The sequence below is a fragment of the Durotheca rogersii genome, assembly GCF_024521655.1.
Source record: "Durotheca rogersii strain YMJ 92031201 chromosome Unknown GGS23scaffold_28, whole genome shotgun sequence".
NCBI lineage: Eukaryota > Fungi > Ascomycota > Sordariomycetes > Xylariales > Xylariaceae > Durotheca > Durotheca rogersii.
In genome coordinates, this window is record NW_026251259.1 from 291193 (window position 1) to 315466 (window position 24274).

General features: G+C 48.1%; 8 protein-coding genes across 8 annotated transcripts; 4 read left to right on the top strand and 4 right to left on the bottom strand.

The window, feature by feature from the left end:
* Positions 1–181: 181 nt before the first annotated feature.
* On the top strand, positions 182–718 carry GGS23DRAFT_607272 (ubiquitin family-domain-containing protein; the record flags this gene model as incomplete). Its single annotated transcript, XM_051520023.1, has 2 exons — positions 182–556; positions 632–718. 2 exons carry the CDS (start codon positions 182–184, stop codon positions 716–718), a joined length of 462 nt encoding a protein of 153 aa, XP_051368557.1.
* A 779-nt stretch (positions 719–1497) lies between these two features.
* On the bottom strand, positions 1498–2697 carry GGS23DRAFT_607273 (glycoside hydrolase family 18 protein; the record flags this gene model as incomplete). Its single annotated transcript, XM_051520024.1, has 1 exon — positions 1498–2697. The coding sequence occupies one exon, from the start codon at positions 2695–2697 to the stop codon at positions 1498–1500; it is 1200 nt and encodes a 399-aa protein (XP_051368558.1).
* An 8666-nt stretch (positions 2698–11363) lies between these two features.
* On the top strand, positions 11364–13001 carry GGS23DRAFT_264210 (uncharacterized protein). Its single transcript, XM_051512380.1, has 2 exons — positions 11364–11601; positions 11650–13001. The coding sequence occupies exons 1-2, from the start codon at positions 11467–11469 to the stop codon at positions 12892–12894; spliced, it is 1380 nt and encodes a 459-aa protein (XP_051368559.1). The 5' UTR covers positions 11364–11466; the 3' UTR covers positions 12895–13001.
* Positions 13002–13081: 80 nt separating this feature from the next.
* GGS23DRAFT_264179 (NADPH dehydrogenase) lies at positions 13082–15009 on the bottom strand. Its single transcript, XM_051512379.1, has 4 exons — positions 14873–15009; positions 14483–14801; positions 13501–14418; positions 13082–13418 (listed from the first exon to the last, which is right to left on the bottom strand). Exons 2-4 carry the CDS (start codon positions 14765–14767, stop codon positions 13269–13271), a joined length of 1353 nt encoding a protein of 450 aa, XP_051368560.1. The 5' UTR covers positions 14768–14801; positions 14873–15009; the 3' UTR covers positions 13082–13268.
* A 708-nt stretch (positions 15010–15717) lies between these two features.
* GGS23DRAFT_600038 (uncharacterized protein) lies at positions 15718–16775 on the bottom strand (the record flags this gene model as incomplete). The annotated part of the gene is made up of 2 exons (XM_051519011.1): positions 15718–16608; positions 16674–16775. 2 exons carry the CDS (start codon positions 16773–16775, stop codon positions 15718–15720), a joined length of 993 nt encoding a protein of 330 aa, XP_051368561.1.
* A 1049-nt stretch (positions 16776–17824) lies between these two features.
* GGS23DRAFT_583924 (Nop domain-containing protein) lies at positions 17825–20087 on the top strand. The gene is made up of 3 exons (XM_051517300.1): positions 17825–18207; positions 18273–19389; positions 19443–20087. Exons 1-3 carry the CDS (start codon positions 18038–18040, stop codon positions 19689–19691), a joined length of 1536 nt encoding a protein of 511 aa, XP_051368562.1. The 5' UTR covers positions 17825–18037; the 3' UTR covers positions 19692–20087.
* GGS23DRAFT_614665 (vacuolar protein sorting-associated protein VPS4) lies at positions 19977–22038 on the bottom strand (the record flags this gene model as incomplete). Its single annotated transcript, XM_051520668.1, has 3 exons — positions 19977–20766; positions 20882–21332; positions 21401–22038. 3 exons carry the CDS (start codon positions 22036–22038, stop codon positions 20545–20547), a joined length of 1311 nt encoding a protein of 436 aa, XP_051368563.1. The 3' UTR covers positions 19977–20544.
* Positions 22039–22690: 652 nt separating this feature from the next.
* GGS23DRAFT_583936 (Prefoldin beta-like protein) lies at positions 22691–24078 on the top strand. The gene is made up of 3 exons (XM_051517301.1): positions 22691–23104; positions 23174–23298; positions 23457–24078. Exons 1-3 carry the CDS (start codon positions 22973–22975, stop codon positions 23584–23586), a joined length of 387 nt encoding a protein of 128 aa, XP_051368564.1. The 5' UTR covers positions 22691–22972; the 3' UTR covers positions 23587–24078.
* Positions 24079–24274: the final 196 nt, after the last annotated feature.

The following is a 24274-nucleotide window of genomic DNA, read 5'->3' on the forward strand; positions in this document are numbered from 1 at the left end:
ATGCTACGGCGCATCTCGCGCGCATCACCACCCTCACTGTCGCAAACTTATTAAACTAGTCCCCGAATTTCTCGCACCGCACCAATATCTCCGCTGGCTGCTCTTGCCAGAATCCTTATACTACGTCCGCTCTGTCATAGGGGTCTATCCTAACAATTACTCTTCTACCGAACAGGCGATCATGCAGATCTTCGTCAAGACACTCACGGGCAAGACTATCACCCTCGAGGTGGAGTCGAGCGACACCATCGACAATGTCAAGTCCAAGATTCAGGACAAGGAGGGCATCCCCCCCGACCAGCAGCGCCTGATCTTCGCCGGAAAGCAGCTCGAAGACGGCCGCACCCTCTCCGACTACAACATTCAGAAGGAGAGCACCCTCCACCTCGTCCTGCGTCTTCGCGGCGGAGCCAAGAAGAGGAAGAAGAAGGTTTACACCACCCCCAAGAAGATCAAGCACAAGCGCAAGAAGACCAAGTTGGCCGTCCTCAAGTACTACAAGGTCGACGGCGACGGCAAGATCGAGCGTCTACGACGCGAGTGCCCCGCCGACACCGTGAGTTATCCTACTCTGGAACGAAGACTTTTTTTTTCTCCCTTGAATGCTGGCGTACTAACGCGGTATGGATAGTGTGGTGCCGGTGTCTTCATGGCTTCCATGCAGGACCGACAGTATTGTGGCCGATGCCACCTTACGTACGTCTTCGAGAAGAACTAGACTCTCGTCAATCTTGGCCTCGTGCGTTTGCGGGTATGGTTAGGCTGGCGGCTGGGAACAACGGAATGGGTACATGGAGTTGGTATCGCCGTGTTGCACGTATAGACAACTCTGGCCAGGTCCAATACAAATGTTCTAAGACTAAACCTTTCTTCTCGGGATGCCGTGACGTAGGACACGCCGAAGTCGATGCTGTTCGATCGTTTCGCACCGATCTACTTAGCCATTGACAGAGCCTGCAGCGCATCCTTTGGCCTTGCTGCTAAACTTGATTGCACCCATAACCCGGTAGCTGTAGCTACCGGCATCATTGCACCGTAGAGCTAAGTATTAATGTGACGCCGAGGTTTTTTTATTAAAAAAGGCGTCACGTATAGGGTATGCCTGGCGTCATTTTCTCTTCTCCAAGCATCGGTATATCCCGCCGCGATGTGTACAGCCTTTGATGTCCTCCGCCGACAACACCCCCTTTCCCGGTCTTTTTGTCCCCTTTTTAGACCCCGAAGTATGTGGCATGAGCAACTCACTGCCGGATAAAAATTCCCCAGTTATATGATTTCCTTGATCGTAACGTTAGATGTGCGTCCGCTCAAATATTTACCTACCTATATGCCCACCGTAGACTCTACTAGTAGTACCATATGCCAAGCGTGAACAGATTGGTTTGCCGTTCTGTCTTGTCGTGTCTCTCGTTTTTCTCTTTCCTCATTAGACGTCTGCTGTTCCTACAATGCAATACCTGGGAGACGTCTTCCTCTCTTCCCGGGGCTGGCCGCACTTCAGTTGTTGGGGAGCCCCGCCCTCAAGTTCTCGTACTTGGTGTGTGGGCAATCGATGCAGTTGGGCGTGTGGTCCAGGAAGCCGCGCCCGCCCAGCACGTCGACCACGTTGCCGATCAGGCTCTCGGGGCCGTCCTTGTCGGCGCTGCTCTCCCACCACATGGCGCCGCCGAGCTGCCGCTGGCGCACGAACTGCGCCTTGTGCCGGGCCATCTCCACCGTGTCGTAGCTGACCAGCGTCCGCGTGCCCGCCGCGTAGCAGAAGCTCGCGCCCACTTCGCGGTCCAGCACCTCGGCGGCGCCCGCCAGCGGCAGCTTCTTGAAGTCGTGCACGCCGTTCTCCCACGTGCCCTCCCCGACGCCCGAGTACGCGTGCCCCGGGCCGTCGGTCCCTTGGAACGCCCGCCCGTACAGCGGCATCCCCAGCACAATCTTGCTCGGCGACACGCCGCGAGACACGTAATAGTCGATCGCGGCGACGGTGCTGAAGGGGGTGCTCCGCGGGTTGGAGAAGCTGGGATACAGGTTGGCCTGGTGGCCCGAGGTAGAGTCCCAGGAGCCGGCGTAGTCGTACGCCATCAAGTTCCAGAAGTCGAGCAGGCGGTCCATGCCGGGCAGGTCGAGCTTCTCGTAGTTCTGAGCGCCGGCGGGACAGGCGACCGTCAGCTCGAAGTGATAGGGCGCGGGCAGCGTGCGGCTGTACGCATCCATGGCCTCGCGGACGGCGCGCAGCAGGGCGACTAGGTTGGCAGCCTCGGCCGAGGACTGAGGGTACTCCCAATCGACGTCGATGCCGTCGAAGCCGAGGTTCTTGATGAGCTCGACGCAGGAGTTGGCGAAGGTGGCGCGGCCCTGCGGGGTCGAGGCGGGCTGGCGAAAGTTGGAGCTGTAGGTCCAGCCGCCGACGGAGAGGAGGACCTTGAGCTGGCGGTTGCGGCGCTTGAGCAGGTTGAGCTGCTTGAGGCAGCCGTAGAGGTTGGTGCCGGTGTCGTTCCAGCTGTCGCCCTCCCAGTGGATGTCGGTGTCGGCCCAGGGGTCGGTCAGATACACCTCGCCAGATTCCGGGCGCACGTTGGCGAAGGCATACAGCACATGGGTCAACTTGTCGGCGGGGAGGTCTTGGGGCCGGTGCTTTCGGCCATAGATGGCCCAGTTGACGAAGTAGGCAACCGTACGGTACTGCTCGGGGCCGCCTCCCATGTTTGCGGTAGTTGGGTTTAGGTAGTGGCGGTAGTCGGAAAAAAAGGTCAAGAAGTACCGGGTGATGCCGTTGTTATTGTTGTTGTTGGCGAGGGCTGCTCGCGCTGCTGCGGAGGCGGGATGGGAGAGCAACGAGGGGTAGAGCTGCGCTAGGGTGAGGGCGACGAGTAGCGCAGTCGCGGGGAGGAGGTAGTAGAGGAGAAGGGATCTCGCAGTTGTAGCCATTCCGTACCTGGCTTAGGTACATTCCACTTAAGATACCTATAGGTACATCAGATCCCTACCTAAGGTACCTCTAGGTCAGGTACATTTGGAGCAGTACAGCTAAGTGGAAGCCCTCTTTATTATGTAATACGTATTATGTAAGCAAGTCGTAAGAGTTAAAGGGTATTGTTTAATAGGGATGCTTTAGATAGGAGGTTTTAGGAATTAAGTACGTTTTATACTTCATTAAGCTAGTAATCGAACCTAGGTACTAAAGAGGTACCTAAACTACGGGCGCGCTTAGTTATTTTCTCGTTATTTTTAGCCCGTTTTAACCTCTTCGTATAGAGGGTTTTAAATAGTTCGTTTTACTCGTATAAGAGCACCCCTTGTTTCGTTATTATCTATTAAAAGGCAATACTTTAGTTCGTCGTTTTCTATTAAAAAAGAGGTATTCCTAGTTCGTTTTCGGGCCTTATTTTAGGATATACTAGTCCCTTCGTTACTAATACCATTTACCGGCGTAATATACCGAAGGAAGGAGAAGGTAGTTCCCCTTTTTCTATATCCGACGAGCTATATATCGCTACTATTTATAGCCGAAACCTAAAGCTCCTTAAAGCTTTAGCCGATTCTTTCCTTGCTATAGGGTATCCCTACCTAGCGAGGGTAACTAGGTTTTTACTAAATTCCGGAAGTCCCGAACTAAACGACCTTTTATAGGACCTTAAGAACCGAGGCGAGGTTCCCCGCGGAATATCCCCTTAGTTTTAGTTAACGTTAGAAATAGAGGTATTAGGACCTTTAAATCAAGAGTAGTTAAATCTAATAATAGATCTATTATAGCCCGAATAACCCCCTTTATCGCTATCTGCTTCGTTATCGTCGTCTCCCTTAGAGGAGAACGTACTACTACTCCTTCGCGTATTAAGTTCGCCGTTTTCTTCGTTATTCTCTACCGCCTTATCATTATCCGTAATAGCCGACCCTTAAGAACCTCCTCTACCGATCCCTCCGTAAGCCCTACCCGATTTAATAGTATATAATCGCTTTAACGGTAGTAAGGCTACGTCTAGATAGCTTATACTATTTACGTAGGCCTTTAAATTAGCCGGTTACCTAGTTCTACTAGCTTCTAACGAGCTTTAAGCCATAAATACTTTATATAAAGGAAAGGTAGCAGCCTTTCTAGATCGTAACTCTCGTATCCGGCGAGCTCTAGACCTCGCGGGGCAAGGAATAACTACTTAAAACGATTTACTTATGGTTTAATAGCTCTTAAGGGAGAGATTCCCGTTTAAAATAGCTAATTAATCGGACCTACGAAACGAGGTCGTCGATATCTTATAAGGCTCGGAAGAATCCCTCGCTTCTTACTATACCAGGGTATAGAAGCTATTAAAGCGTACGGGTTCGAAAGATTTCCCCTAAGTCCTACGCCTAAACGGAACCGATAACCTAACTATCCTTAAAACTTATATACTTAAGTCGGTAATTATACGCTTCGTAAACGGCTTAAGAAACTCCGACCTAAAAAGGAAGGCCCTAGAAAAGGCCGTTTATATATCTAGAGCCCTTTAAAAGGCATATAGTATTATATAAGGTTATTAGAAGGTCGTAAACCTTAAGAAAGAATAGCTTAAGGAATAATAACTAAAGGAGCGGGAGAACTTAATCGAACGTTTCATTATAAAGAAAATAGGCTTACTAATTAAGTAAGCTATCGCTAACGAATACCTTAACTAGGTATTAGCCTTTAAGGTCGCTATTATTACGACGCTACCTTAGCCTCTAACGGCTCCGCCTTTATACGTACGGGCATAGTAAACCATACCCTATCCTATTCCCTAGGCCTTAGCTTATTTACCATACCCTCTTTATCCATATCCGAATCAGGGCCTAATATAGTAGTCTTAATAGGTTCCTAGAGCCTAGCTAGTAGCTCTACCTTAGGCCTTTAATGGATAATAACAGTAACCTTAGTAGTATCCATAAGGATAGTAGTCGTATAGTAACGGTACTAATTAGGGATCCGGTAACGGCTCTAGATCTAGAAATATATCCCGAGTAGTCCCTAATAGAAGGACGTCGAAGCATCCGATCGTTAACGGTTTACGAGTCTTATAACGGGGAGAAAGAGTATGCTTTAAGTATAGAAGTCTTAATCATATATAGCCTTATAAGGCTCCCTGGAAGCAGTAACTAGCCTACTAGGAATAGTTAGTTCTTAAGTCGTTAACTTATTCCATCCTAAAGTAGGTAGCTAAAATAGGTAGGAATCTCGACGTAAAATCGGCATAGTTCTTCTACGAGTAATCTTAGGAATAAGAGGCGCTAAATTAAGATACGGCTAAGTATAAATAGGTAGCTAACGAGCCATAGCCGACCTCCGCTACGCCTAATATTATCTTACTAGGTACCGCCTTTCTAAATACCTAATTATTACTCCTTATAGTTAAACCGGTAGGCATAGTAGAGTTAAAGACTACCGGCGTTAATATTTAGGATAACCTAGCTATAGAGATACTAGAACTCGCCTCCTTTTTAGGTAAGCGCCGGTATAACGGTACTATCGTAAAAGAAGACGACGGTAAAATTAAGAAGAAGAAGAGGTCTCGTAAGGGCCTTTAAACTATCTACGGAAAGGAAGGAGATCCTTCCTTTAACTTTAATATACTAACTCGCTAAATCGAGGTAAAGTTAAGCTTAATGGACTTATTTTAGGTATTACCTAAGTATGCCCGATAGTTCAGGTATTTTTCTATTCGTAAGAACGCAAAAGCCGAAGCTAGAGCCGTACGTAAGATCGTAGCCCTTAAGCCATCGCTTTAGCCTCGCCCTTATATCCCTTCTAATCCTCTACCTCTAAAAAAAGAAAAGTCGGTACATTTCGCTAAATTAGTCGTCGAATTAGCGGTAAAGAAGGAGGATAAACCTATTAAGATAAGTAACATACCTAAATACTTACCCGAGCCCCGAGAGTACCTACCGAGTTCCCGAAACATAATACCTTAGGTATTAGACGTTATCCCTTATAACCCTTCTACTTACCTAGATAACGTTTAAATAGATATAAACGGGACTACTATAGCTTTAAGAGCTACCTCGATTCTAACTAATCCGTTCCTACTAAAACCGATTAAATCCTTTTATATAAATGCCGTTCTTCGTTTTAAATAAGACGGAGAGTCGCTTATATCTTATACTTTACCCGAAAATACTACTTAAGCTAATTAAGGAAGTAACATAAACCTCGTATCTAGTAAGCTAGTAAATTAACTTCGTATTAAACGACGTCTTTTACGCTACCTAGGTACTAGGCGCTTATTCTTACTAACCTTAAATAGTCGTCGTTTAGAGGTAATTAAATTCGTTCTATTTAACGTCGGAATATAAGGCATCTAGAAATCGGTATAGGCTATTATACGACCCGAATCTACGAATAACGATACCCTTTTATTACTTGGCATTTCTTAGCTATAGGACGTTATAGCTAAGTTCGATATTAGGGCTAGCTCCTTTATTATCGGCGACGAAGTAACTAGTAAAGAGGTAGTATCTCTTTAGGGTCTCCTTTTATAACCTTCTACTACCTATAAAATAGCCCTTAGGGCCGCTAGACCTATCGTTAATCCCGTGGAGTATTTACGGGTACTTATTACTTATAAGTCGCCGATAATAAACGACGATAATAATAATAGTAATAGTAATTCCTCTAATAAGAGCGATTTAAATAATAATAAGACGGGAAACTAAATTACTAGCGTAGATCCGAGTATGTTCCTAAACTACGAATAATAGGACCCGAGTATATCCTTAAACTACGAGCGGACTAGACCTTTACTTCCTTTAAAGCTTATATATTAGATACTCCTTAAGAGCTTTTAAACTTACCCTATCGATCTTCCTTTCCTAATATTAACTAGTTAAACTTCTATGCTCTACGAATTATAGTAACGTCGGAAAAACGACTAGCCTTTCGTTAGATAGCTTATTTCGCGTTTATATTATTACTAAGAAACTTATCCCCTTTAATAATTAACAAATTCTACCCGACGGATACCCGATTAATCAAAGCTATTACGTTAGGAAATGATTTAGTATTAGGTTTACGCTAGCTAATTAAATCTACCGCGTTTAAAGATAATTTAATATCGGACCTATACCGGCTAATTAAATTAACCGTATTTAGAGATAATTTAATAGCTTACTATCTAATTAAAGGCGCCGTAATTAAAGATAATTTAGTAACTAATATTAACTCCGTATTATTAAAATTAGTACCCCTATTCCTAACTACTAGGCGAGTTAAACGGCTTCCATTAGTTACTAGTAACGAACTATCTAAGTAAGATACTCTCCATTAGCTTAATAAAGCAGGAATTAAACTAGGCTCTCTTATTTCTTAGGAACTAAAGTTAAAGATAACCTACGGATTATATACTTACCGTAAACTAATAGCTATATTTATTTTAAATATACTAATAACCGACCTTTATTAATATAGAGTTAGGTTACGATCCGGTACGCCTCCTTAGAATAGGTTTAGAAGGAAGAGCTAGACCCCTCCTTAGAAATACTAGTTAAACCGTCTTATCTAGGAGGGAGTCGAGGTAGGATAGTTTAAATTAACTAAGGTCGCTAATGGACGCCTTTTAAACTAGGCGGCTTAACCCGTATTAGTACCTAAGGATAGAGATTTACCGGATCCGGACCCCTAGGCCGAGCCTCGTTTAACCTTTAACTATAGTTAGGTTAAAGAGGAGGTACTAGGAATAAACGTTACCCTATTAATAAACGTATATAACCATCTCTCGTATCTAGGTATCGGATCTTATTATAAACTAAACCTAAAATACGGATACTAGTACGTTAAAATCTATCCTAAAGATAAGTATATCATCGCGTTCGTTATTCCTAACTTCTTATAGCTTTAACCTATTAAGATACCTTAAGAAATATAAACGGCGGCATTCTTAATAACGGAACTTATATACGTAGTCCTTAATATCATCCTTAAACCATAAGCCGAACTATTCCTTTTATCTTTAACCTCTTTAAATAAAATCCCTAAAGGCGTATTTTATATGGATAATATCTTTAGTACGTATACTAACGCCGAAGAATAATAGCAATAGCTAATTTACTATCTCCTATCCCGAATACGGTAGGCAAGATTACGTTTATTTTTCGTAAAGATTTATATAGGTTTTATTAAAATATTAGCCATAGGAGTTATTTATTATATCGGCGGTCGTTTACGTATACGGGAAGATCGAGCCGCCCGCCTTCGTAACTAGCCCATCCTAACTAATTAATTAGAAGTAAGGTCTTTCTTAGGAGCCGTTAGTCCTTATCGTAGATAAATAAAGAACTACTTAGAGATCTATCGTCTTTTAATACGCCTACTTAGTAAAGACGCCGAATGGAAATGGAATACGGCCGAGTCCTTGTCGTTTAAACTAGCTAAATTACTAGCCTTAGCTACCGTTAATACCCATAGGTACGCTTTTAATTTACTTATATCCCTATATATTAACGCTTTATAATTCGTAGCGGGTTATATTATTTTCTAGCGGTAAAACGGAGCTAACGTCCCTATCTTATACGATAGCTTTATGTTTTCGAAACCTTAACGTAACTACGGTACTTATAAGAGAGAGCTTTACGTAATGATTAAATTCTGCCGGCGATATAGCCATATGTTTCGGGCAAGAAAGCGATCTACCCTTTTTATTAATTATAAATCCTTAATCTAGTTCTTATCTTCATTAGCCGTTAAAGGTATTTACGTTCGTTAGGTCTTTAAGCTTAGATTACTTTATATATAGATTAAACATATCCTAGGGGCAAGGAATAAAGCCGCTAATGCCTTCTTTCGTACTATATTCCCGAGTAATTATTACGAAGATAACGAACTCGAATACCTAAAGGCCCTAGGCAGCCGAGATTAAGATAACGGGTTATAGATCTAAAAGGATAACGTAGGCGGATATAAGTAATTATTAGCTTAATTACTTAATCCGGTAGATTTATTATTAGGATCCCGAGGACGGGATCTTTTGCCCTCCCTTACTAAGGTAGACGTAATTAACGTAATTATAGCTTTAGTTTCGTTATTATCGTTACTTACGGTTACTATAAGACCCGAGTACGTTCCTAAATTACGAATAACAGGACCCGAGTACGTCCTTAAACTACGAATAATAAAACCTAAGTATATCTATAAACTATAACTAACTAATACTAACGATAAAGCTAACGATTATTTACCCCCGCCTTCTGGAGCCTAAATACCTAACCAGGGGGTCGTTATATTTCGAGAGTTCGCCTACTTAAATGTAACGTTTCTATATCTTTCCGCCGACCTTACTATTAAAGCCTCGAAGCTCTTCGTAGGAGAATCGTCTTCCGAATAAGATAGATGGCTAAATTCCGAATAATATAGAGAAGTAGTTAAGTTCTTTATTACCGGAAGAACTAAAGATATCTATAGCCGGCTTAAGGTACGGTCCTTACTTAATAAAGCTAAGGAATATAGGATCTAGGGAACGCATTTATAGCATTACTATCGTAGGATATAGAATAAGTATCTATTATTAAACGAAGTTCTAAATGCCTTCGTTAAAGCTTATAACGAAGCTAGGTATTTTTCGAAGTCGATTACCTTAAAACGCCTTTCCCGCTTAGTCTTTTAGCCGAGGATAGCTAGAGATATATTTACCTACGTAAATAGCTGCCTCCCTTACGCGTATTATGGACCGACTAAACTATCGGGTCCTCCTTTTCCCGTAATAGTCTACGTTCCGTTATAGATCCTTTCATTTAACTTCGTTAGCCCCTTTCTACCTTTATATTTAAGGCATAAGTATATCTTAATAATCGTTTATTAGTTTAGTAAATACGGCTAGGTAATGCCTACCCCTAGTACCTTAATAGAAGACGTATTCGTAAGCTTTAATATATAGCTTATTAACCTAAGAATAAAGCCCCTGGCCTTTTATCTAGATCCGGGGTCCGCCTTTACTTTATAAAGGATATTATAATATTTAATATCTAAGGAAATATTAATAATCTACGCCTCTTTAGGTTCCTATCGATCCGTAGGGTTAGTTAAGGTATTTAATAAGATCTTATAGTAGGTATTAAAGAAGACTATTAACCCCTTACCGTATTAAGACTTATCGGATTAGGTAAGCTTAGTTCCCGAGCTAATAACTAAGATAAATACTAGATATATTAAATCCCTAGGACATTTACCTTTCGAGATATTATACGGAAACCTTCCTATTAACGCCTTTGAAACCGAATACCCGCTATTCTACCTAACTAAGCTAAGAACCTTACTAGCTAATGGTTCTTTCGAGCTCCCTAACGAACGGATATACGCTAATTTAGTCGTAGGCCATATAGCTAGGATATAATACTATAGGGAAAGTATTTAAAAACTATTTAAATAAACCAAGAGAAAGAAAGAGGAAGCTCTCGAATAAGCTAATAGATCCATCGGAAAAGGGGATCTCGTTATACTTTATTAAAATAAAAAACTACCCAAACTACGCGAGAAATGGACTAGCCCTTTTATCGTAGGGTTATTAATTAAACGATTAGCATTTTAGTTATTATTACTAGATGGTAAGCCATTAGGACCCTATTACTACTATACGAATTAATTAAAGCTATTTAAACTACGGGAGGGTTATTTAAGGTTACTAAAGGACCTTTAGTTACCGTATTAAAGGAGGTTAAGACGGACGAGGAAATAAGTTATTACTAAAACCTATTTTACTATTTATTATGGCTACCTTTTAAAGGCTTTAAAGACGTAACCGAGGGCGGTTACCTTTGCCCCCCCCTACTAGCTAAGTAGGAGCCCTCTTTATTATATAATACGTATTATATAAGTAAGTCGTAAGAATCAAAGGGTATTATTCAGTAGGGATGCTCTAGATAGGAGGTTTTAGGAATTAAGTACGTTTTATACTTTATTAAGCTAGTATAAGTCTCCATCCCAGGTCCGATCGTGACGTAAAAAGAGGAGAGAGGATTTACAAGAGAGGGAGGGGAAGACGAATACAAAGGTTGAGGGACGGAAACGTGATCCTGGAGAGATTACATTGTCTTTCCCTAAATACCTTCTACTTTATAGTGCCTAGTTGTGATGAAATTCCATGTTATTGGTGGTAGAGGCCTTTTCTCGCAGTATGTAACCCGCAGCAGGCTACATCCATACATCGTCGTGATGTCCGATCAGCTTGCACTCATTCCGCGGTGGACGAGATCTAGGATTCCGCAGCCAGGAGAGATGGATTGCAGACTCTCCCCTAGCGGCTGTGCTCACAATGGCTGTTCCTTTTAGGAATCGCCCGTGCAAACCATCCGGACTGTGACATCTTTTATATGCTCGGGGCCTGCCTGACGTCCGTTGATATGACTTCAACCACTGGAGAGGATTTTGCTGTCGGAGCTAGGCCTGCATGTCGTTTGGCTCTCATGCGAATTGCACGTTAAATAGGTGCCGCGAGCCCCAGCACAGCTCATTCTAGAATTCAAACTCTCGACACAATGCCCATGTGGACCTGTGAATTTGCGAGCTGCGACAACCCAGCTGTCCGGAATCTCGGTGATTGCATACTCTGCAACCGCCATCTATGTTCCAACCACCTTCAGCGTGAATTTCACGCATGTCCGAAATGGGAGGTTAGTTCGGCTCTCCACGAGAGACGTTCCAGTTACTGAAATTCGCAGAATGCGGATACTTACGATCCTGCCGCCCGGGCCGCTGAAGCAGACGAGCTTACCAGGTTGATCGAGAAGATCAACACTCCTGCTCTTGCGACTCGAGCTAGTCATTTGCGCCAAGGGATACCCTGCTCAGTTCCTCCGCTTCGCTATGACAGAGCTGCACGAAGCTCCGTAATGGGTGGTATGAATTATCATATTGAAATCCGGTTTAGTGACGGAGTTCAATGGATCGCCCGTGTCCGCAGGTTCAACGCCACATCGCCTCCGGCAGGACTGCGAGATTATATCATCCAGAGTGAGGTAGCAACCCTCAAGTTTCTCGAGAGGACCAGTATACCTGCCCCGAGAGTGTTTGACTTTATGCTGGATCATGCGGACAATCCTGTCGGTGTCGGCTACATTCTGATGGAAAAGCTACCCGGAAAGTCTCTAAGATGGTCCATCGCAACGCAAGAACAAAGAAGAAAGGTGATGGAGCAGCTAGCTAATGTATCCATCGAACTTGGCAAATACCCGTTCGACCTGCTTGGCTCCCTCGATCACCCGGGCGATTCGCACGTTGGTGCATTTGCTCGAGAGTCACTTACCGACTTTATACAATCCGAAATGCGCCCACTAGGTCCATTTACGTCTCCTGAAGAGTATCACAAGTCTTCGCTTCAGCTCCTCTTGGATCTCATTCTTCGCCAAGAGATGTACTCGCAGCAAGCAGTAGATGCATACCTGATACACCGATTTCTCCTCGACTTGGTTCCATCTGTGTTATCGTCATCAGCACAGGACGATCATAAGTACTATCTGAAACACGCCGACGATAAGGGAGATCATATCCTAGTAGATGAGGATTTCAACGTTACTGGTATTATCGACTGGGAATGGGCCTACACCGCACCACCAACTCATGCCTTTAACTCCCCGATCGGCCTCTTGCCAGTTGCGCAATTCTACAGCGGGGCGAATAACTTAGGCGACGATGAGATTACCTTTGCACGCATGCTGGAAGAAAAGGGTCGTCAGGATCTGGCAGATTTTGTCTGGAACGGCCGGTTGCAGCACAGATTCGCCTTTTGTTGCGGCTACGATCTCGCAGACTGGGATGGATTCCTCGGCCTCTTTCAAGGGCTTCGAGATGCTGTTAAGATAGACGACGGCAAAGATTGGAATGGCTGGAAAACTGCTGCATTGTACCGCTACAGAGAGGATGCTGGCTTACAGCTCTTATTATCTAGACATGGAAACGACATTTGACCCCGGAATCGGAATTGATCAAGCACTTTTATATACCCACCACGTCCTTAACATCTGTCGCACTGTGTCGATGTCAACTCGCTCGGGCACGAGACGTCCTAGGTTACAGACCGTTACCTGCCCGCAATTCGCTATACGTTATTGCATACGTATCCCCGACATTCATCTTATGAGTACGCGTAGCAAAATATTCATCGGTTGGGTGCGAGGGAGATGCCTCAATCATGGTCTACATTCTCGGAAGAGGTCTATAGCGACGAGGGGAGTGCGCGTCTGCAACCTGTTTTGCGCTTCTACTTTTGGTCCCCCATGTACCTGAATGCCAGGGCTTCCGTGTCCGTCGAGAGTTTGCCTGCCACGCGCCATCTGCCTAATCATGGGAGAGGACCGAGTAGACCCTTCGATTCGGCTCCGCCTCTAGATCCGTCGTCCGTTTTCTGAGTCTCCGCTACGCTCTTCTTCTTCGTGGCTCTGCCTCCAAATCCCCACCCAATCTGATTCGCGACATATATGGACGTGTTGAGCTAGAAAGAAATCGGGTTGTCAGCAAACACCTCCACGCAGCAACGGGTTGGGTAGGAAAAGGGGTATTTTCCGATTACGTACGTCGTCAGCCCAGGTCCAGACGAGGCCCGGGTTTCTCTGGAACAAACGCCCGGCCATCGCGATGTCCAGAGGTGTGTCGTCTTCTCCCTGCCCACCGACGAGCAGCTGCTCGGCCAGCCTCCCGTTCACAATGTTTCCTACTGTTGAAACTAGCGCCTTGTCGCCTACCGCCCGCTTCACCGCCTTGGCGAGCGGCGCCTGGTAGCCCGGTCCCGTCTTGACTTTCTGCTTCGGGTGATTTCCGCCGCTCGATACGTCGATCACGTCGACACCGCGCTCCGCCAGCAGCTCCGCCAGTTGCACCGCGTCCTCGACCTTCCAGCTCTCCTTGATGCCGTCGACTCCCTCTAGCCACTCCGTCGCGCTGAAACGCACGAACAGCGGTATGCTGTCGGGTATGACCTTCCTAACTTCCTCTACGATCTCGAGAAGAAGTCGAACGCGGTTTTCGAAGCTACCGCCATATTCGTCCGTGCGCTGGTTCGAGACGGGAGACAAAAAGTTGTGCAGCAGGTACCCGTGGGCGGAATGCAGCTCGATCACGTCGAATCCGGCTTGGACGGAGCGCCGAGCTGCCGACGCGAAGTCGGCCTTCAGCTGCTGGATCTCTGCGAGAGACAGGGCTCTCGGCTGGGCGTGGCTTTCGTCGTAGGGGATGGCGCTTGGCCCAACGACATCGTCCGGCCAGCCGCCCACATCTTTGGTGGCGAGGCTTGCCCGGCTTAGCCAGGGAGCAACCATTGACGCCTTTCGGCCCGCGTGGGCAAGCTGGATAGCGATGTGCTGTCCCTGAGAGTGAGCAAACTGCACATTCCGCCTCAGCGGCTCGATCTGCTCGTCTAGCCACAGTCCGCTATCCTGCGGCGTGATCCGACCGCGAGCCTGCACAGCGGTGGCTTCGATGATAGTAAGTCCAGGCTGCAGGGGGCCAGACCGAATTAGCTGCTAGCTAGATCTTGCGGCGGAATAACAAGAGACTTACCCCTCGCTGGATGATCCCGCCGAGATGGGCCGTATGCCACGGGGTTTGGGAGCCATTATCCGCCGAGTACTGGCACATGGGGGACACAAAGATGCGGTTCTGAAGGGTGAGGCCACGGATCCTCAAGGGGGTAAAGAGCTTGGGGATGGCGCTTCCGTCCGGCTGAGGGTCCACGGCGGTCCCAGCGGGCGGCTCCTGGGCCGGCGTAAAGAACGGGACACCCTTGGCTGCCACATTGGGGATGTCCTTGGGCACTCCAGATCCTGCCTTGTCGTCGGTAGCCATGCTTGTGTCGATCAACGTATGGCGTAGAAGCTTTCTGGTGATCCCCGCGGCCGAAACCTTGTTAGTTATCGATCAATCTAGCAATTTGCCGTAATAGAATCCTACCTCGGCAAGATAGGAATATATATAGGTAGGTATATATATCTAGGAGAGGCAGATAGATGAACAGTCTGAAACGAGTAGACCTCCACCGAGGAGAGAAGAGGAGAGAACGTTCGATCCAGCTCGCGGTTGATTAATAATGGGCATCGAAGATTGAGAAGACGAAAATCTGTCGGCCATATTCGCCGGCGAACGGATGCGATATCCACTGGAGGTTCGTGGCATGTTCAACTAGCGGAGGGCCACCGGCAGCGTTACATTTACCTGCATCATATCGGTCCTTGGCAGCCCTCCCGTCCCAGAGGACGATGCTAGGAGTGGTGAAGCGAGCCAGCAGAACGAGTGGTGGTTGCGTAAGGACCCGGTGAAGTCGCATCACGAAAAGTGCGGCTTAGGTACCTGGCGTGCAGGTACATATAGGTATGTACTTATGCGCCTACACCCGCCTGAATGGTAAATTAAGTACCTAACCTATAGGTGCCTACCTGTACTGTACTGTACCTAACACGGAGATCTTTAATTGAATTAATGCACGGCTATCAATAAGCCGCCGTCATCAGTAATCCTCCATGATCAATAAGCCGTGTGCATGAACAACCTTAGTTATCACCACATCCTCAGAATCCTCTTTTCCTTTTCCTATCTCCTACATGTTGCCGAGACAGCTATCACCAGCGCAGATCGAACGCAAAGCAGATCCCTCTCCCGAGTTCGTGCGGTCAGGGCCGAAACGGGTGCTAAACGCCGACTCTGAAAAGCTCCTGACTGTCATCGCGAAAGATCTCTCGGGCTGGTTCTACTTGCCTACATCCCTCCTCCCCTCCGAGCAAGCTCTGACAGCCGTTCGCCTAGGCATATGCGCCCCCGGAGCTTTCTACGATCACGCAGTCCTCTTCCCCCTCCTCTTCCTCCCCCTTCTCCTCCCCCTTCTCCTCCTCCTCCTCCTCCTCCTTCTTCACCTTCTGCTCCATCTTGTTCCACTCCTTAAAATCGTCCGGATCAAGTCCGTCGCCGTCCCGGGTCTCTCTGTATACTGCGCGGAGCCAACTGGTGGTAGCGCCGCGAATTTTATGTTTGCTTCTCATGTGGCGCTCCATGCTGGTAAAGTTCTTATAGGAGGTCCGGCACTGAATGCACCTACGCGGCGCCGTCCGGGTCTTCTTTTTATACGCGCTGTTAGGGTTGTGGTTCGAACTTATGTGCGATGAAATGTCTGCAGCCTGGTTCTTTACGCCCCTCGTCTCCAGACGGCAGTCGCAGTAGAACCTGTCTCCGATAACCATGCCTTTGGCCCAGCTGTGATTGACCCCTTCCCGATTGTTGCTCACATGGTTGCTCGGGTCGTAATAGGTTGGCGCTTGGTTCGGGGGCTCCGGTGAATGTGCGAGAGGATGGTCTGGTTGCGTGGAAGTGCCTGGCGCCGACGTGACGCCGGTCTGGTCCTGAAGCCCAGGTTCGTCGATAAGCATTGCTTCCCCCTCTAAGGGAGCCTGAGCATCACTTTGAACAGGCTTTCCGTCATACGAGACCTCCAAACCGGACATCAAGCTGTTGACCACAGATGTCATCAACTTCTTTTTTTGAGGTTCCTTGATTCTGTCCTCGTCTTCACTGCCTAAGGTGAAGCCTTCTTCCACAAGGCTGAGAAGGCGACGCCTAACTGTGCGGTTTATTAATGCATCCTGAGGTTCCGGGGCGGTTATATGCTCCGGGTTGGGCATGGGATGACTATGGCCAGCCTAGTGAGGTTAGTATTATTGTGATGTACGGGGTTAATTTGCATGTATAAATATCTCCTACGCACCTCGGAAGCCTGGGAGGTAGAGGCATGACTATGTGGAGCAATGCCAAAAGAATTTCTGACATTCGGGCTATCGCTGTTGCTGCGGAGAGGTTCCTGGGACATGTTGGATATCTATATCTTCTCTAGGTTCCTCCAATCGTTTCTTGACCTGATGTCGATCAAGGTGCTAGGCGTCCATCAGCTGGGTGGCTAGTCTCCCCTTGAAAGTGCGGATATGCCTTGCGTCCAGTGTGTTAGGAGGAAAACAAAGACGTCTGTCGTCTCTCCAGATGTTGATGTGTGTATTGGCTTGTGGTAATATGTTTCGACGCGAATTCGTGATCGAAAGACGGGAAAGTAACTAGTAGAGAGTAGGTACCTTTTGTATCTCAGAACTGCCCTCACATTCACCAGATTACCCCCGATCTGATATTATTCACATGTCCTGGTTCCACTTGAGTTGGCCGGTGTTGTTGGGCCAGCAACCAAGACCAGGCGACGCCTTGGGATATTACCATGCGTATTAGTAACAAGAAGGGTAAACCTCTCTAAACTTATTGATGGAGCCTACTACCTACTTATTTTATACACTGTAGGTATGGGCTGTATCGAAGCTGCAAACCCTGACGCCATTTCTTGTTGAGGCATTGATGGCCTAGTTGTGTGGCTGTACCTAGGAAGGTCTATAAAGCACACCGTCAAGTCGACAGCAACTATTAGTACCTATAGGAATATAGCCCGGAAGACATCACGGATGCCAGCGTACCTTAGGTACCTCTTATCTGCATCTCCACATGCATTAAGGTACTTATATAAATGGAGGTAAATACTTAATATATAGATACGTTAATATACATTTATAGTAATAGTATAATTGTAAATTAATATTAATATAAGTATTATAAATATTAAAGATAAATAGAAAGTATATAATTAAAATACTTACTTTATTTTTAATATTTAATTATAATAAGTAAAGAAAAAAACATTTTATAATAGCTTTTAAAGTAAGCAATTTGCATTTATACTCTATTTATATTATAAAATATATAATGTTAAGTATCTATAGTAAATAAATAGATAGGTAGGTGCCTATTAAGCTAGGCACCTTACGTTCCTAACGTAGCCTTATAGGAGGTATGCGCTACCCAGGTACCTGTTGCTGGGCTGTTCCCCATACAGGTACGTACTTTCGCAAGCTTTAGTGGCCATTCACTCGGTGAGCCAAGTTCCAATCCAAACTAGTAAAAAATTTATGTCTTTTTTTTTCCCCTTCACTTCTTCTCCCCCACGACGCCAGACCGTGATCAACCTCAATCCATCCCACACAGGAGAACATCCAGGATTCTCATGTGCAAATCAACGCAGAATTCACACCAGACACGATGACGCAGATAGATTTTCTTCTGCATGAGTCCGCTGTTGGCTATGCCATCTTCAAGGTCGTCCACCAGCAGGACACGGTGGGCTTGCACCTGAAGGAGGTGCAGAAGGCTGGCCAGGACCTCTCGAAATTCGGCAAGATGGTGCAATTGGTTAATTTTGCGCCCTGGAGGTATGACCAATGAGCCTTTCCTTTCCTCTGCCTTCAAATGGAAGCTTAACATTGTGCCTTTCTAGAAATGCCGCCGACGCTCTGGAAAACATCAACCTGATCTCTGAGGGCATCCTTCCCGATTACCTGAAATCCAATCTCGAGCTCAATCTTCCCCAGGCCAGGAAGAGCAAGATTGTGCTGGGCGTCGCGGACAAAAACTTGGCCGGCTCCATCAAGGCCGAGTTCCCGGGTGTCGAATGCGAAACTGGCGACACGTCCGAGGTCGTGGCCGATCTACTGCGAGGCATCCGCCTACATGCCTCCAAGTTGCTCAAGGGCCTTGAAGAGGGAGACGTAGAGAGGGCCCAGCTAGGTCTCGGTCACGCATATTCGCGCGGGAAGGTTAAGTTTAATGTCCACAAGAACGATAACCACATCATCAGAGCCATCGCGACACTAGACAACCTCGACAAGGGCATCAATATCTTTTCTCAGAGGGTTCGCGAATCATACGGGTGGCACTTCCCAGAACTCTACAGCATCGCTTCCGACAACCTCACATACGCGCGATTGGCACTCTTCATCGGTGACAAGGCGACCTTATCGGAGGACAAGCTGCACGATGTGGCTGCCCTCGTCGACGACGACGAGGACAGGGCGCAGGCCATTCTCGCCAAAGCCAAGATTTCTATGGGGCGGGAGCTATCGGAGGTTGACATGGCCAACATCTCCACCTTTGCCGAGAAGGTTGTTAAGCTGGCCGAATACCGGAGGACGCTCTACAGCTATTTGGTTGATAAGATGAGTACGGTCGCGCCAAACCTAGCCGCGCTCATCGGAGAAGTTGTTGCCGCCCGCCTCATACAGAAAGCCGGCTCCTTAACCAACCTGTCCAAATACCCAGCTTCGACGCTTCAGATTCTCGGGGCCGAGAAGGCCCTGTTCCGGGCCTTAAAGACAAAGGGTAATACTCCCAAATTCGGCCTCATCTACCACAGCACATACATTGGCCGAGCAAGCCAGAAGGACAAAGGTCGTATCTCGAGATATCTTGCCAATAAGTGTAGTATCGCTAGCCGGATCGACAACTTTGCCGAGCAACCATCCAAGAGGTTTGGAGAAGCGTTGCGGAAACAGGTGGAAGACCGATTGGAGTTCTACGCGACCGGCAAGAAGCCAACCAAGAATAGTGACGCGATGGTGAGTCCGAAATCCCGGGCGTGCCACGTATTAGGAATTAACCCCTTGTGCAGAACCAGGCCATGGCCGATATTCTGGCAGACGGTCAAAGTATGGCCGTCGACATAGAGATGATTGACGCGCCGCCGCTGAGTACGGCTCCTACGACGAAGAAAGAAAAGAAGTCGAAGGACAAGAAAGAAAAGAAAGAGACGAAGAAGGATAAGAAGCGCAAGCATAGCGATGCGAATGGTGCCGTGGAAGTGGAGGCTGATGGAGAGAAGAAGAAGAAGAAGAAAAAGAAGAAGCACGGGGATGAGTAGAACGTAGGGGTCGAGGTAATAAAGGAGGCTAGGGAGTTTTGACGTTGGGCCAGGCATCGGTTAGGCGTTCTGGACTTGAAGTGTCTTTATAGTGGTGTTTTGCTCAAATGGCAGAACCATACATACCCTGTTCCTATTTTCCCTTGTTTCCCTGTAAGAGCTTGATTTTCTCGCTTGCCTCTATGGCTAACCGAACAACGCGGCCTTTTCAACTCTTCTCAGTAACGCTTACCGAGGCAGGATAGGCTATGAGGTAGCTATCTCGAACTACGGGGGGATTCGACCACGACGCTGGAAACGCTAAACACGCGACTCCTCTTCTCGAGCCTCGTTCCCATCTACTGTTTGCCGGGGCACGCGTAGAAAGGACTCCGGACACCCATCTCATGACACGATCGAATAGTTTAGCTGTGGCTCATATGCTTAGTTAACACCGTAGGGCGATATAGAGACCATTGCAAGATCACGGGTACTATCTTATGCGAGTGTCACGTCCGTCCCGAGCTTAGGCGCCGCCCTGACGGGGCTTGGCAAGGAGGCCGGGGGGGCGTACTCATCACCGCACCAAATATGCTCGTCGTAGCGCCAGGCGTACGCGTGCCGTCAGTTGCACGGGGCGCGAAACCACGGGTTAGATCACGACCTGATGCTGCTCTAGCAGACGGCAGGGGAATGAACAAGTACTCCATAGCCATGCTGTTCCAACTACGAAGCAGCAATCGCTCGCAAATGCCCCGACAGCTAGCGTGCCCAAGAGAAAATAATCGACGAGGGAAGCTTCCCCGGTGCCGATCTGATATGGACGCCAGAAACGCCTAGCAATGCCCGCATGTGTTAATTGTCCGCCCCCACCCTAGTTTCCTTCGCTTCCGAACTCCTTGGTCCACTCCGCGTTGCGCTTGAGGTCTTCCTCCGAGACCGTCGGCCGCGAGGACTTGATGGCCTTGACAAAGTCCTTAAAGTCGACGAGAGGCTCAAGAAGCGTCTCCGTCTCAACATCGTCCCAGGTCATCTCCTTCGCCCCAGCGTCGCCGGGTGAGCAGGGCGTGTGCCGGATTTTCCCGTCCAATTGTACCTGTGATACAGTGTAACGTTAGCATCTGTGAGGGAGAAAAGAAAAAGGAAAAAAAGAGCAGGAAATGAAGGGTGGCTGTCTGTCCGTGGTCCACGGCGAGGTCAACGAGACTCACTTCTTTGAAATGCGTAGCTTGTTGAATCTTGCGCACGGGTTGCATCAGGGCGTCTTGCACGGCGATGGCGATATCGCTTCCGGAGTAGCCCTCTGCAAGCTTCGCCAGCTCTCGGTAGTCTTCGTTCTTCAGCGTGGTAGGGGTTTCGCCGATGGCGAGCTTGAACATGGTAGTCCTCGCGCCGATATCCGGTAGGCTGATGTGTACCCTGCGCTGGAATCGCCTCCGGATAGCGGCATCTAGTTGCCACGGAATGTTGGTGGCCCCCAGCACGAGGACACCAGTGGAGTCCTTCCCCACGCCGTCCATCTGCACTAGCATCTCGGTCTTGATCCTTCGCGACGCTTCGGATTCACCTTCGCCTCGGGGACCGCAGAGGGCGTCGACCTCGTCGATGAAAATAATCGACGGCTTGTTTTCCCTCGCCATGGCGAAGAGCTGTTTGACTAACCTGCAGACGATAAGCATCCCGATGGAGCTATTGGCCGAGACGGGGATCCCGAAGACGGACGGACGCACCTCTCACTCTCACCCATCCACTTGCTCACCAAGTCACTACTGCTCACGCTGAAGAAGGTGCTCTTCGCCTCGGTAGCCACAGCCTTCGCCAGGTAACTCTTACCGGTGCCGGGCGGGCCGTAGAGTAGGATGCCCTTCCACGGCTTGCGTTTCCCCTGGAACAGATGTGGGAACTTGATGGGCAGCAGCACGGCCTCCTTCAACGCCTCCTTCGCGCCGTCCAGGCCAGCGACGTCATCCCACTTGACGTTCGGCCGGTCCTGGAGGATGGCACCGGCGAGCGCGTTCCTCAATTTCTTGCTGTCCTCGTCGACGGCCCCGTCCTCGCCGTTCTGCTTCCCTTTGCCCGTCCCGCCCGTCGAGGAGCCGTTAGCGCCGATCAGACCAGGCTTCTTACGCTTCGCGTCCGCGTCGGCGAGATGAGCCTTGAGCTTCTCGGCGCGGTCCATGTACTCGCCCGTCTTCTGGCGGATCATCTCCTTGGACTTGGGGTTCTTCTCCCATTTCAGAGCGAGCATGAACAGCTCGAGGGCCTGGTAGTATAGTTGGTAGGCCTTCTCGTACTGGTTCCCATTATCGGCGTCGATGGCGCGGCGTACGGTTTCGATGGCTCGGCCGAGGAAATCGGTGTTGGACATTCTCGACAGAGGCGGGTGCGCGTGTGGTAGATGCCTTGACGGCGATTTCAAAGCAAGATGCTGCCTGCGGGTTGGATTTCGGAAGGGGGACCGGGGGAGTGTATCAGGCGGAGGGAGGGAGAGGTAGAAGAAATCGGCGGTAGTGGGCAAATAGTAATTGGTTTGTTGTCTGGGGACTGGGTTGGCGCGGAGCTGAGCCGGGCCAAACCTGACGGGGGCCTACGTTAGGTACCTAAGTAAATAATGGAAGCGCTTAAGGCCGGTCCTGATAGGCAGGTACATAAGTCACCAGCACCTAAGTCCCTTAGGGTAGGTACCTATCTACCTATCTATATAGTAGGGTGCCCACTTACCTACCAGAGGCCGGTACCTAGCATGATAAGCCTTGTCTGGCCTACCTTAGGTGGTACCTATACCGTACGAGGCATACCTCCTAGCCCATAGCCTAAAAGCCCGGGGTTTTAATGGAATTCCAGTTTTTGGACCTCTTTCATGTGGGTATGTGAGGGTACAATACGGAGATGCTGTTGATGTCTTATCGCGGTCGGGAATTGTAGCCTATCTATTGGTCCGTTTTGGCCTGGATGGGTCGTCTCAACGAGGGGTGCAAAAAGACACGATATTCTATAGCCCGCCTGCTACGTACCTACCTAGTAGATATACCTACGTGGGGCGCCTCTTGTAAGAGAGCCTCCCAGTTGGTAACCTCTCGAGTCCTTCACCAACCCACATACCCAGTTAGGGACATATCTACCTACCTACCTGCCTACCTCAATCTTTTCCTCCCGAGATATCCACCTGCTTCCTTTTTCTACCTCCCTCGGTTCTACGCACCTTCGCACGCCCTCGGCAGGCCTTTGGAACTTCATTTCCCGACACCTGCCTGCCCATAACCCACTCCCGCTACGCCCTGCCATCCGGCCACGTTGTGACAATGGCCGAGATCCAGGCACAACTCCAGAGCCTGTCGGAGGAATTCACGGCACTGCAACAAGAGCTGCAGACTGTTGTCCAGTCCCGACAGAAGCTCGAAGCTCAGAAGCAGGAAAACACAAACGTGCAGAAGGTGGGTTAGGCATAACAATCCCCACCCTCGCGCCGGTACCCTCGATCACTTGACGCTTACCGAAGGTAGGAATTCCAAAATCTCAAGGATGGCGAGAACATCTACAAGCTGGTTGGACCAGTGCTGCTAAAGCAGGACAAGGTAGAGGCCGAGAGCACGGTCAATGGACGACTAGAGTTCATCAGCAAAGAGCTGTAAGCCCTCTTATCCACATTTATTAGAACCCCTGTGTTGTCTTGCTACATTGTCTTCCCATTACCACTACCCTCGAACCCCCTGCCATCTGCCTCTCTGCCATCCCCTCTTCTAGCCTGTCAAAAAGCGGGACTGAAACATGTGCTCACCTGCATAGGGAGAGAACGGAAAGCCATATCAAGGATGTTCAGGAGAAGATTGAGAAGAAGAAGGGGGAGATTATTCAGGCCCAAGCTAGTCTACAGGCGGGCAGCGGAGGACCAGCACAGGTTGCCGCACAAGGATAAAAAGCGCAAGAAATACTAACCAGAACAAATGCCCTCGATATACCTACCTGCCATTTACAAGCGGATCAGAGAGAGCGAGCAACGCGTTTGTCAACTGATGGGCACACTCCGGCCTGTTAAAGGCGACTCGTATATCCCCACACAAGAATGGCACATGTCAAGTTCTAGCATCACTTGTATGCTGAGTGTTTACATTCTATACGAGCTGTAGATAATAGCCGCAGCGATGTTATGTCCAAAAGGACAGTAGGTACCTAGGTAATTCTTTACGGATTTACAGATGCTGGTACAACTCCCAATGTTACCTAGGAAGTGCCTATCCATTCTCGGGTCTTGTAGGTACCTGAGAGGTACCTGACCTAATCCAGCTTAAGTAGGTACGTACCTACATTGTCGCATGCACCTTGTAGGCAGGTACCTTGAGTTGTACATCTGCCCCGCGATCCGACCTCGCACCCCTCCATAGGTATTTCTCTGTGCGCCCTTACCTCCTGCCTCCTGCCTACCTAGGTACCTAGCCATGCTATCCCACTCTAACATCAACATCTGATCCGTCGCAAACCGCCACGCAAGCTTCCTTTCTACCCTCCTAGGCAGCCAGCATAACAACATATACCTAGAGATATGAGCGGCATCCGTTGACCTCGCGCCCCTCCTCCGGAATGAAGCGTTATGCTTCACAACAAAT

Coding starts and splice junctions, on each gene's coding strand:
- GGS23DRAFT_583924 (XM_051517300.1), top strand. CDS start 18,038: ATGACGCAGATAGATTTTCTTCTGCATGAGTCCGCTGTTGGCTATGCC. Junction 18,208..18,272: donor GTTAATTTTGCGCCCTGGAG/GTATGACCAATG, acceptor GTGCCTTTCTAG/AAATGCCGCCGACGCTCTGG. Junction 19,390..19,442: donor CCAAGAATAGTGACGCGATG/GTGAGTCCGAAA, acceptor CCCCTTGTGCAG/AACCAGGCCATGGCCGATAT.
- GGS23DRAFT_583936 (XM_051517301.1), top strand. CDS start 22,973: ATGGCCGAGATCCAGGCACAACTCCAGAGCCTGTCGGAGGAATTCACG. Junction 23,105..23,173: donor AAAACACAAACGTGCAGAAG/GTGGGTTAGGCA, acceptor TACCGAAGGTAG/GAATTCCAAAATCTCAAGGA. Junction 23,299..23,456: donor GAGTTCATCAGCAAAGAGCT/GTAAGCCCTCTT, acceptor TCACCTGCATAG/GGAGAGAACGGAAAGCCATA.
- GGS23DRAFT_264179 (XM_051512379.1), bottom strand. CDS start 14,767: ATGGCTACCGACGACAAGGCAGGATCTGGAGTGCCCAAGGACATCCCC. Junction 14,419..14,482: donor GCGGGATCATCCAGCGAGGG/GTAAGTCTCTTG, acceptor GGCCCCCTGCAG/CCTGGACTTACTATCATCGA. Junction 13,419..13,500: donor TCTGGACCTGGGCTGACGAC/GTACGTAATCGG, acceptor ATTTCTTTCTAG/CTCAACACGTCCATATATGT.
- GGS23DRAFT_264210 (XM_051512380.1), top strand. CDS start 11,467: ATGCCCATGTGGACCTGTGAATTTGCGAGCTGCGACAACCCAGCTGTC. Junction 11,602..11,649: donor ACGCATGTCCGAAATGGGAG/GTTAGTTCGGCT, acceptor TGAAATTCGCAG/AATGCGGATACTTACGATCC.